General features: G+C 47.6%; 1 protein-coding gene across 3 annotated transcripts in view; it reads left to right on the forward strand.

The window, feature by feature from the left end:
• Positions 1 to 12,875, forward strand: part of GRIN3B (glutamate ionotropic receptor NMDA type subunit 3B) — a gene marked incomplete at its 5' end in the record, with an annotated part of 38,522 nt that overhangs the window by 5,933 nt on the left and 19,714 nt on the right. For all 3 annotated transcript variants that reach the window (XR_014003633.1, XM_081177637.1, XM_081177638.1), the window contains 2 exons: positions 9,375 to 9,970; positions 11,557 to 11,839. Coding sequence is in view for 2 of the 3 variants with exons in the window: in XM_081177637.1 (XP_081033763.1) it covers positions 9,375 to 9,970; positions 11,557 to 11,839 (879 nt within the window). The remainder of the gene's footprint in view (positions 1 to 9,374; positions 9,971 to 11,556; positions 11,840 to 12,875) is intronic.

Below are 12,875 nucleotides of genomic sequence, written 5' to 3' on the forward strand. Positions count from 1 at the left end.
AGGCCAATGGGCCACTTAGTCCAGCCTCCTGTCCTCACAGAGGCTGACCAGATACCCCAAATGGGAAGCCCTCTCCCCCCGCAAGCAAGACCTGAGTGCCACAGCCACTCTCCCCATTTGCCACTCCCAGCAACTTGTGCTCAGAGACAGTGGATGCTGGAGGCAGAACATTTGGCCATCAATAAGTTCTTGCAAAGCCCAATTTGCACGGCAGGTTTAGCAGCGGTGTTGTAAATTCCCCAAGATCTTTAGAAACGTCCATCCTGCCTTCTTTGCCTCGCTTTTTAGAACGCAACAGCCATTTCTTTGACGCTGCCACACACCCATCCGTCAAGAAGCCCAGCAGGTGTTGAGGTTCCAGCTAAAAAACAAATTAAAAAAAAATACATTTGGCAACTTTTCCGGAGGTTTTTTTTACCTTGACATCGCTCCCTTCTGCCGTGAAAAATAGCCTCGTTATGGAGCAGATAACTTCTGGATCCAAGGTAAAGTGACATCGTAGATCTCTCTCCTGCAACAAATGAAAGATGAGTCAACACGGTCATCGCTTGGCAAGGCGAGGTCTCCCATCTGCAGAGGAGAGAGGGAAGGAGTTGGGCTGAAACAGGGTAGAGGTGGCTTCAGGGCTGAGCACGGTTTATGGTGCAACACGGGGAAAGTTAACCTCCCCTTGGCCTGTAGATTTCTCCATGCCTGGTCTTTGAAAGTGCACTTTCTCACTCCAAATGGAGGCGTTCTTCCACCTCTCAGGCTTTGTTCGGCCCTGATAAAGCCACACAACACAGGCAATATAGAACTGTAGAGTTGGAAGGGATCCTGAGCCTCATCTAGTCCAACCCCCAGGAATGCAGAAAAATGCTGGCATATTATTTATACCCTGCCCCTCTGACTGGGTTGGCCCAGCCACTCTGGGCAGCTTCCGACATACAGTGGTACCTCTGGATATGACTGGGATCCGTTCCGGAGCCCCATTCGCATCCTGAAGCGAACGCAACCCGCGTCTGCGCATGCACGGGTTGTGATTCACTGCATCCGTGCATGCACGTGATGTCATTTTGCACGAGTGGCAAAACCCAGATTTAACGCGTCCCATTACTTCCGGGTCGCCGCAGAGCGCAACCCGAAAGTGCTCAACCTGAAGCATATTTAACCTGAGGTATGACTGTACAGTCATACCTCGGGTTACAGACACTTCAGGTTGCATTTTTTCGGGTTACATACCCGCCAAAACCCGGAAGTACTGGAACAGGTTACTTCCGGGTTTCGGGGCCCGCACATGCGCAGAAGCGCTAAATTGCGCTTTGCGCATGCACAGAAGTGCCGAATCGCAACCCGCACCTGCGCAGACGTGCTGCTGCAGTTTGCGAACGCTGCAGATTGTGAATGTGCATCGCGCACAGATTACGTTCGCAACCCGGGCGTCCACTGTATATCAAAACATGAAACATTTTTAAAAACTTCCCTATCCAGGGCTGCTTTCAGATGTCTTCTAAAGGTTGTTTAGTTAACTCATCTACCTGGCTCTGGGGTCGCATTTCTCCATACCTTCCAACATTTTCCCGATGGAAATAGGGACTTCCTAAGGAAAAGTGGGACATTCTGGGGAGAAATCAGAACCTGGGGCAGCTTCTGTAAATCCGGGACTGTCCCTGGAAAATAGGGACACTGGGGGGAGCCCTTCTCTTGTGAGAGTCATTCACTGAGAGTTTTGGAAACCACCAGTTGACAATGAGGGGCCCACAATTAAAGCTAGATAGCTGCATCCATTTGCCTCAAATTGTCACCTTGTCCTCCCCGCCATTTCACTCTTTGCTAAATAAAAGCAGCCAGAGCCTGTCAGCAGAGAGGAAAATGTTTGCCCAGGGTGACCCCTGGGGTCCCGCTGAGTCTCTCCAAAAAGATAACCGGCTTCCATTAGTAAATAATTGCTTTGCCCACTTACGATCTCAAGGACATCCATTGCAGAGACTCCCCAAAGCCTCATTCTCAGCAGGGCTGGAGTTGCAGAGGTATATTTATGGGGTAGCAGTGGAGTGGGGTTTGGGGAGGGGGCAGGAGACAGGGGCTTTCCTCCGCCAGGGCATTCCTGGTGATCTTTATCAGCTGTGAGGCAAGAAGGGTTATGATAATTGCATGATCCCACAGTGAGGATCCCCCTCGAGATTTTGCCATGGCCAATTAGTCGCTGCTCCCATCACCGCTGCTGGAAAGTGTGTCATTTGGGGAGGGGAAGACTCCAGAGGCAGCACAACGAGAAACTTTCTGGAAGTCTAGCTCACTTTCGAAATTTGGGGGTCGGGGGCTCATCTGCCCTGCACTTTGATAATTTTAGACCCCAGATTAGGCAGCCTTATGGCGGGGGCTCATTGGATCAGAGAGGAGGTGGTGGAGTGGTCTGATGTGGCCATCAAGACCTCTCCCCCCCCCAGCCTCAGGGCTTTCCCCAAGCCACCCCCCCCTCTCCACGGGCCATGCCCCTCAATAGTCCTGCTTTAGTGCTTTTGGCAGCCTGGAAATGTGTCCTTGAGCTCTGAAAATGTGTACCCTCCAACATTTCTCTGATGAAAATAGGTAAAGGGACCCCTGACCATTAGGTCCAGTCGTGACCGACTCTGGGGTTGTGGCGCTCATCTCGCTTTATTGGCCGAGGGAGCCGGCGTTTGTCTGCAGACAGCTTCCAGGTCATGTGGCCAGCATGACTGAAATATACTCAGAGTCGCAAAGTGATTTCATGCTCTTTATTCAGCTCATAGTGGTGAGGAGGAATGAATGAATGTCCCCTCAAAGTATCTGCTTTATATACATTATTTACACAATGGGCTGCACATGATTGGCTAATTCCAGAATTCTACTGTAAGCCAATCAGGTTGTGGATTCGCTTCTATCTAGAGAATGATTGGGTGGTTCCTGCCAACCAATCATACTGCTGCATTGTTCTAGGACCAATCAAACTGCTGCAGTTTGGATCCTATTCAACTCAGTACATAACAATGACTAAGCCGCTTCTGGCGAACCAGAGGAGCGCACGGAAACACCATTTACCTTCCCGCTGGAGCGGTACCTATTTATCTACTTGCACTTTTATGTGCTTTTGAACTGCTAGGTTGGCAGGAGCATGGTTCTATTCCATCACCACCACCATCATTTTATTATTTATACCCAACCCATCTGACTGGGTTAGCGGCAGTATTTCAATAGAACCTCCATGGCCAGTCAGTGCCTACCTTTGAATACGAGGTCCCATCCCTCCACGGTTTGTGCCATTCCCAAATGTTTCCTTTTCCTACAGAGACGGGCACCCACAGCTCCTATTTGTGTGGTGTCATCTTGCAAACCTCCGCCAGGGCTTCCATCCAGCCCACAAATCTCTCTTGCAGCAGAGTTGCCACCCGGAGTCCGGAGCCGAGTTAACTTTGGAAAAGCTGCCTGGGCACTTTCCGTTTTCCTCCTGCCTCCTGTCCAAAGCCATATAAATGATGGTTGAACTCGGAGAGGAGGTTTTTATTGTGCTGTATTTTCTCTGTCTCCAGACAGTCTATTAGAAAGTTCTGGACATGGGCAGCTGGGGCCGGTGGTTCTCCTTGGGACTTGGCTGAAGCAGCAAAGTCGGCCGAAGGAGGAGATCTGGTGGGCTGGACAGCCCTGTTTTAAAGCCAGGATACCTCAGTCAGTAGAGCATAAGACTTTCAATCTCAGGGTCCTGGGTTAGAGCCCCATGTTGGGCAAAAGTCGATTCGAATAGATGGCCCTCATGGCTCCTTACAACTCTACAATTCTATGAGGAACAAAAATGAATTTACAAGGGGTGGAGAAACACCTCTGTTCAGAAGAGACATTGCCTCAATATTTCCTGCCGCATGCAAGAGACAAAGGAACACCTCTATTTTAAAAGAGCAATTCTCCGGGAGGTGGAAGAATGCCTCTGTTTCGAACGTGGTTTCCCAAATTTGGGTCCCCAGCTGTTGTTGGACTACAACTCCCATCATCCCTAGCTAGCAGGTATGGTGGGAATTGTAGTCCAAAAACAGCCGGAGACCCCAATTTGGGAAAACCCTGATTTAGAAGAGGCAGAACACTTTTTCAACCAGGCCTCTGCAGACCGAATGAGCTGCTTACATCGAACAGAATTAGGATCTCTTGCTTGGTCGCTATTTCGTTCCAGTTTCCGATTGCAGGGGGCTAATGGTTTCCACTGTGGCCTTTTCATTTTGTGTGTGTGGCTCTGTGGAACTCCCTGCCTCTTGAGAGCAAGCAGGCACCATAGAAACCCTGCAACAATCCCTGCGCTCTTTTCAGATCTATTTGCTTAGCTAGCAACTGACATTTCACATGCGATGATGGTCTTCATGGGATGTGGTTACCGTTTCCAATTCCATTGACCACCCACCTCAATTTCCTGCATCACCCACAAACACAGGCACATTTTCTTTCGTGTATTTCATTGAGTTTATCAATCACTTCCCATTAAAGCACCCCAAAGTGATAAACACTTTTTTTATTAAGAAAAACAGTAATGAAAACATCAATAAGTGTGTCTCAAGTGGCGACGACCTTGACGTGATCGTACCAGCTCTGGGCTGGCGATTCGTCTTTCTGAGCATTGCTCCTCTTCCACCCCCAGTGTTCAACAACGCATGTGCGCATGAGGGAAGGCGTCCTGAACCAACCGTGCGTACTCTCAGGCCTTGTGCTGGAATCATGCTTTATTTTTATTTATTTTTAGGGGGACGGCTGTAGCTTGGCGTTCCGACTCACTATTAGGCAGCTCAGTTTGCTCCAGTTTGAAAATCAGAATGATGAGGTCCGGAACCTTGACTTGGTGTGTAAAAGAAGGGTTGTGAGTCGCTGGCACAGAGCGCAGGCCAGTCTTGTAGAACGTCCCAGAGCAACATGGGACTCGGGTGGGGTGAGGAGATGATACCCAGTGCCAGAGCGCTTGCTTGGCATGTAGAACGTTCAACCCCACAGGCATCTTCAGGTAGGGCTGGGAGATTTCCCTAATTCTGAAACCCTGGAGGGCTGTTGCATACCCTCCAAAATTTCTCCGGTGAAAACAGGGGCGTCCTATTCCATCATAACAACAACAACTTTCTTATTCATATCGTGTTCAGCCGGCTGGGTTGGCCCAGCCCCTTTGGGCAGTTTCCAACATATATAAAAATACAATAAAACATTTAAAAACTTCCCTATCCAGGGCTGTTGTCAGGTGTCTTCTAAAGCTTGTATGGTGACTTATCCCCTTTGCTCGGGGGTTGCATAACTCCATACCCACCAACATTTCTCCTATGAAAATAGGGGTGTCCAATGGGAAAGTAGGGATCAAATCAGAAACTGGGATGGCTTCTGTAAATCTTGAACTTTTCTGGGAGAATAGGGACACTGTAGGATCTGCGTAGATCAGTGGTTCTCAAAGGCTGTGGAAGGATGACTCTTGCAGTCCCTTCCAACTCAACAATTCTATGATTCTCTGTTCCTATATAACTGCATTTTTTAATACTTTCTGAATACCCCATGATTATATGATAAATTAGTGGTGTTCTTGGTTATTAATCAAGTATTGCTATGAGCTGTAGTAGTAGTAGTAGTAGTAGTAGTAATAATAATAATAATAATAATAATAATAATAAATTATTTATACCCTGCCCACTCTGAGCAGCTTCCAGCAAAAGATTAAAAATACATTAAAACATCAGTCATTAAAAACTTCCCTAAACAGGGCTGCCTTCAGATGTCTTCTAAACGCCAGATAGTTGTTTATTTCTTTAAGGGCGTTCCACAGTGTTTTTTGTCTGTTTTTGTTTTCCAATGCAGCAAATTTTTATTCTCAAAGTGTCACCCGGAGAAGAAAAGTTTGAGAACTTGCTGGTGTGGATAATACTGAGCTAGATGAGGAAGATTCATAGAATCCTAGAGCTGGAAGGGACCACAGGGGTCATCTAGTTCAACCCCCCCGCAATGCCGGGATATTTTGCCCTACGTGGGCCTTGAACCCACAACCCTGAGTCTCTTGGCTATGCTCTGCACCCCCCAGTGGAGGCAGCGATGCCTCTGAACTCCAGCTGCTGGAAACGGCAGGAGGGGAGAGAGTTGGTCTTGTGTTCGAATCTCGCTTGCAGCCACTGCGAGAACAGGACGCTGGACTAGATCCAGAAGGGATCTTCAGACGTAAAGAGCCAAATGGTCCAGCAACCTTTAGCCCACATTCATGATTCTGCAATTCCTTTCCCGATGAGAGGAGGGGGATTTCAAACATCCCACCCTCCTAAAAGTCCACCTCTCTTTTCCATCTCTGGCACAGGTGAGCTTAAACTCTGCTGACCTCTAGTGGCCGCCTGCCTCTTTGCTCTGCTTCCAGCTGGGGGCTCACCTATATTATATTATTATTATTATTATTATTATTATTATTATTATTATTATTATTATTACTATTACTATTACTATTATTATTATTATTAGCCACTCATCTGAATGGCTTGTGCCAGCCACCAAAGAAGAATGGCAGCTGAAATTGATAGAACATGTAGAATTGGCAAGTTTGACGTGCAAAATTAGAGATAAGAAAGAGACCGGTTTTTAAAGGTGACAGGAAAATGTTTGCAGAATACCGTACTTAAAAACTCAGGGTAAAATATGTTAAAATGCAAGTAGAGTTTGAGGGAGAACAGCAGTGGGGGTGAACTTTCCATTTTTCTTTTGTGGTAAGGGCAAGGTCTATAGCAGGCATAGGCCAACTCGGCCCTCCAGATGTTTTTTGGGACTACAACTCCCATCATCCCTGACCACTGGTCCTGTTAGCTAGGGATGATGGGAGTTGTAGTCCCAAAACATCTGGAGGGCTGAGTTTGCCTATGCCTGGTCTATAGTAACTATAACATGCAGCATAAATTGAAATTCTGAGGGAACCCTGGAGGGAGGGAGGGGACGTCGCAGGTGGAATGATTGAGTGCTAAACTTGAAATGATGTTGAATTGTGTGTGTCTGTGTGTAATAAAAACCTATGAGTCAACTGTGGGATAGCCAGCTTCATACAACCAACATGCTTAAGTCTAATTAACGCATGATGGAGTTAGTATTTATTTGTTCATTTATTAGATTTTTATACCACCCTTATCATAAGATGAGCCAACAGTGTGACGTGGCAGCTAAGAAAGCCAATGCAATTCTGGGCTGCATCAATAGGAGTATAGCATCTAGATCAAGGGAAGTAATAGTGCCACTGTATTCTGCTCTGGTCAGACCTCACCTGGAGTACTGTGTCCAGTTCTGGGCACCACAATTCAAGAAGGACACTGACAAACTGGAACGTGTCCAGAGGAGGGCAACCAAAATGGTCAAAGGCCTGGAAACGATGCCTTATGAGGAACGGCTAAGGGAGCTGGGCATGTTTAGCCTGGAGAAGAGGAGGTTAAGGGGTGATATGATAGCCATGTTCAAATATAGAAAAGGATGTCACAGAGAGGAGGGAGAAAGGTTGTTTTCTGCTGCTCCAGAGAAGCGGACACGGAGCAATGGATCCAAATTACAAGAAAGAAGATTCCCCCTAAACATTAGGAAGAACTTCCTGACAGTAAGAGCTGTTTGACAGTGGAATTTGCTGCCAAGGAGTGTGGTGGAGTCTCCTACTTTGGAGGTCTTTAAGCAGAGGCTTGACAACCATATGTCAGGAGTGCTCTGATGGTGTTTCCTGCTTGGCAGGGGGTTGGACTCAATGGCCCTTGTGGTCTCTTCCAACTCTAGGATTCTATGATTCTATGATATCAGGGCGGTTCACGGAATAAAATACAGGATAAAAACAAGTAAATAATTGAAACAAAACAGCAACCCCCCCTCTTCCTGTAGACACATTAAAAAGGCTGTAGAATATTAATCAGCCTGTAGAATATTAATCAGGTTGTACAATTTTAATCACAATTTTAATTTTTTTTAGTGTTCCATGCTGGGTTGCCAGAACAGAACTGAACAGGCTTAGGATCCAGTCTAAGTCCCCCCTCTCTGGCCCAGGATGAACTAATTATGCCTGTATATCTTTGACTGTCCCGGTATTGGGGATTTACAGCTGGCCAAACAGGAATCAGCCAGCTGAGCTGGAGATCCACTGAATCCTTAGCTAGATCCCTGCAGATCTTGCCATAGAATCGCCCCTTAAGTGGGAGGTGGGATTTTGGGTTCGTTTTTTATTATGCATTTTGCTTTTTTATCTCGTAATTTTCTGTTGCAAACCACCCCGAGATCTATGGACGAAAGGCGGTATACAAATTTTATGCATAATAAATAATAATAATATAACCAAATTCCTTACTGGTGCCATGAGATAGATACCACCCTCTCCTGCGTTGTTGCCGACTGAGATCCCAGCAGCAGATTTTTATTTTTTTATTTTAAATAAACAATTCAACAACATTTCAAATTTATCAATCAGTCATTCCACCTGTGACTTCCCCTCCCTCCCTCCCTCCTTCCATGGTTCCCTCAAAAATTCAATTTATGCTGCAATGTCATAGTAACTCTAGACCTTCACCTAATCTCACTATACAAACAAAAAGTCCACCCCTGCCGCTGTTCTCACTCAAATCCTATTTGCATTCTAACATTTTTACACTGAGCTTTTCAGTATTCTGCAAATATTTTCCAACCTTCTTTAAAACCGGTCTCTTTCTGATCTCTAATTTTCCACGTCAAAACTTGCCAGTTCTACATATTCCGGCTGCCATTCTTCTTTGGCAGGTATCACCTCCTTGTGCCATTTTTATGCACATAATATTTGTGTTGCTGTGGCTGTGTAAAGAAATCAACAAATAACTCTCTTCCCTGCGGGGCCCCCTTGTTTCATATATATATATAAAAGTTTTTTGACATATCATTTTCAACAGTAATTAAACATACTTTTACACCTTATTCAATTTTTTTGACTTCCATCAATCCTGTCTGAAAAATTTCCAGTCTAATCTCTTAGTATGCATTTCTTATCTTCCCTATTACAGTGGTACCTCGGGTTACATAGGCTTCAGGTTACATACACTTCAGGTTACAGCCTCCACTAACCCAGAAATAATACCTCGGGTTAATAACTTTGCTTCAGGATGAGAACAGAAATCGCATGGCGGCAGCGGGAGGCCCCATTAGCTAAAGTGGTGCTTCAGGTTAAGAACAGTTTCAGGTTAAGTACGGACCTCCGGAACGAATTAAGTACTTAACCCGAGGTACCACTGTACATTTCAAACTCATAACCAATATCTCTATCTTTGACTACTTGGTAACACTTTGTATATTTCTCCTTACAAAACTTCTTGTAGTCCTACTGGACTATTTTGCCGATTCAATAATCTTCAAATAATTCAAGCCTCCTCCCTTGTTTCTCATCCTTCCCGGATCAGAACCCCTTCCACCTTCACATGGACCGGAGCAACGACTTTGAGACGCTCCTGGAGCTGCTGGCTAACATATTCCGCTCCAACAAATGGCGCGAGGTCACCTTGGTGCTGTGCCAGGCCTGGGACGTCCCTGCCTTTGTGGACCTGTGGAGCAGCTACGCCGAGCTGGAGAGGACGGCCGTGGTGGACCTGAGCTTCCTGGAAGAGATGGAGGCCGCCCGCCTCCTGCGCCGCCACTTGGAGGAGTACCGGGAACTTCCCGGCCCCGCTCTGCTCTTTGGCTGCAATGCCCGCCACTCCCAGCTGGTCTTCCGGACGGCCAGGGACCTCGGGGTGCTCCAGGAGTTCCACTGGGTGCTGGGGCAGCCCCAGAACGTGGACGAGCTTCGGACGGAAGGGCTGCCCCTGGGGCTCTTAGCCTACGGGGAGGTGGGCAGGCCGTCCCTGGAGCAGTTTGTCCACGACGCGGTGGAGCTGGTTTCGAGGGCCATCTCCAGGGCCGTTCACGTCCGCCCGGACCTCGCCCTCATCCAGAACATGGTGAACTGCAACGACAAGCACACCGTCGCCTCCGAGTCCTCAGGGCGCTACCTCTCCCAGTGAGTAAGCCGGGGGTCCCAGAAATTTGTGGTGGCTAGGGGGAGGACAAAAAAGCGTTTTAGAAGACCTGTGGCCAGTGCGAGTTCCTGTTCTCAGCAGACTGAGAAGGGGCACTCATCCAGAGGTGCAACGGGCAGGTGATTGAGCTTTACCTCTGCACGGATTGGGTGATGCCTGACACAGAGGCAAGCCCAAAACAAGGACCTGTCAAGAGATGTGACAGGCTAAGAATGGGGATTCTTCCAGAGATGCAACAGGCAGCCTCTCCTGTGGGCAGGTGGTTCCATTTCTTCTTTGCAGGGACTGGGTGATCTGGTCTGGCAAGCCCTGACTCATACAGAGTTGCGACGGGCAGCTGCCTGTGAGGACTGGCAGCTGTGCTGTATCCCTGCAGAGGGAGAGAATGACTGATCCAATTATGCCCAGAATAGAGATGGCATCATGGAGGCTGAGTGGCAGGAGGCAGGCCCAGATCCGCAGGCTCCTTTGGGAACCTGGGTGCTCCTCATCAGGAGGGGCTTGCACTCACTGCCTGTTAACTCCTGAGACAGTTTTAAGGCTCTGCTACTACCACAAGTTAACATCCAACTATTGCATCACGGCCAAGCGGGAATGTCACGCTCCTGCTCCCCTTTCTCTCTCTTGTGGCAGGTAGTTCCACAAGTTTATATATACAACCAATGCAGCCTATTATTATTATTATTTAAATTTTATTAACATATAAAACACATACATTTACACAATTACACAATACATGTACACAACATACTACCTTATATTCATAACATAAAACATACCTACATTACTCTATATAATGCCTATCTATACTGTACATATCAACATACCTACACACCTGCCCCACACGGACACCCACCAAGTGACTTGACTTCTTTAATCTCTTCTTCTATCTTAACTTTACTCTCCTTTCACTCTAATCATTTTCTGGATTCACTCAGTATCTGTCAGAATTTCTACCTTTTCCACATAAATTTTGATGTATTCCTTAAAGATAGCCCACTCCTTATTCACTTTTTGTACCATATCTCCTCTTATCCTCCCTGTTAGTTCGGCAGTATGGAAGTATTCCATCATTTTAGATAACCAGTCTGTTTTAGTTGGGACGCTGCTGCTTTTCCACTTTTTGGCAATCAATAACCCTGCCACAGTAGTTGCATACATAAATATTGGTCTGACCATTCTTTTTATTTCCTCTGACATGATGCCTAGGAGAAAAGATTCTGGGATTTTTTCAAATGAAAATCTAAACATCTTTTTCAATTTGTTATAGATATTTTCCCAGAATCCAACTATCTCTTTGCACATATGTAGAAAGTTTCCTGCCCCATTGTTGCATCTCCAACAGACATCACTACAGTTTTTATACATTTTTGCCAGTCTGACCAGGGTCAGGTACCATCTATATTGCAATGGGAATGGCTGTGGGAAAAAGATATCAAATTTACGGCATGTTATAATTTAAGAGAGAATGTAATTTAAGAGAGAATGCAGCGTATCTTACCAGGAACCCAGCCTCCTGCTTTCCTCTCTCTCTCCCTCCCTCCCTCCCTCTTTCTCTCGGTTCCAGGTTTTTAGCCAACACGTCCTTCCACGGCCAGACGGGGGAGGTCTTCGTGCACAACACGTCCCGCGTCCACACAGATCGCCACTACAAAGTCTGGAGCCTCCTGAGGGACTCTGTGGGGCAGCCGACCTGGGTGACGGTGGGGACCTGGAAAGGGGGCGAGATGGAGGTGGAGGAGGGGACGTGGCCCCAGCACCTGCAGCGCAGGAACCAGGCAGAGGGGTTTTGCCGCATGAAACTGCGCGTGGTGACCTTGGTAGAGCACCCTTTCGTCTTCACCAGGGAGGTGTGTATGAACCAGAAAGTGCCTGCATTTATTCAAAAGCCTTTTTTAAAAAAAGCAATCTTGTTTACGTCAGGGGTAAGAGGTGTGGGTTAATGTGCACAACAGCCAGTCATTGTGCAACATTCCTCACAGCCTCTTGGACCTTATACACAACGGCTGAGAAATGTACCAAAAGAAAAAAGAAAAAAGCAGTCAAAATACACATGCTCCCCAAGGCCTGCTGGTAATTGCCTACACTGACCAGGAAATGTGCAAAGTCCCCTCTCCATGGACATGTTATGTGCACATTCTCTAGGAAGGCTGGTCAATGTGCAGAATGACTGGCTGTTAATGCACATTAACCACTCACAGAGGAGGGTGTCCATCCAAGTCAGACTCCGAGGAGTTCCACTTTCTTAAACTGGTCATGCCCATTGATTTCAGCGGACCTACTCTGAGTAGAACACAACCCACGAGGACGAGGAGACAGAGCCATAATTTTAAGCCAAACTTCCTTGCTGAGCTAGGGCAGGGGTGTTCAACCAGTGTGCCGTGGCACCCTGGGGTGCCTTGAATGATGATCAGGGGTGCAGCGGGCAGCACTGGCCTCTGTCCCTCTTCCCTTCCCTTCCTCCTCTGATGCCCTCTTGCCCCTCTGCCTCCCAAAGGCTTGCACAGCTGTTTGGTGCAGCAGCCCTGGCTACAAGCTCCGCAGGCGAATGGTGCCTCTGGGGCTGGCCAGGGGGCGCTGGGTGCCAGGAGCTGAGGCAGCCTTGGAGTAAGTAAGCAAGCAAGCGGACGAGGGAGCCCAGTCAGCCAGTTGGGAATGGACAGACGAGTGGGCAGCCGGGCAGCCAGGCAGGCAGGCACTGTGCTGGCCTTTCTTGTGCTTGCTGTGTGCCAGGCCTGCCTGGGAGCTGAGTGCCCAGTGCTCAGAAGAGGAGCTTTCCCGCCTTGCAGGCCTGGCAGCACCCACTGCTGCCTCCCAAGTTAATGTCAGGAGATCAGCCTACACTCGAGTAGGACCCTGGCAGAGACACATGCCCGACTGGCATGT

This window comes from Podarcis bocagei, assembly GCF_964188305.1.
Source record: "Podarcis bocagei genome assembly, chromosome: 18".
In the NCBI taxonomy this organism is placed as follows: Eukaryota; Metazoa; Chordata; class Lepidosauria; order Squamata; family Lacertidae; genus Podarcis; species Podarcis bocagei.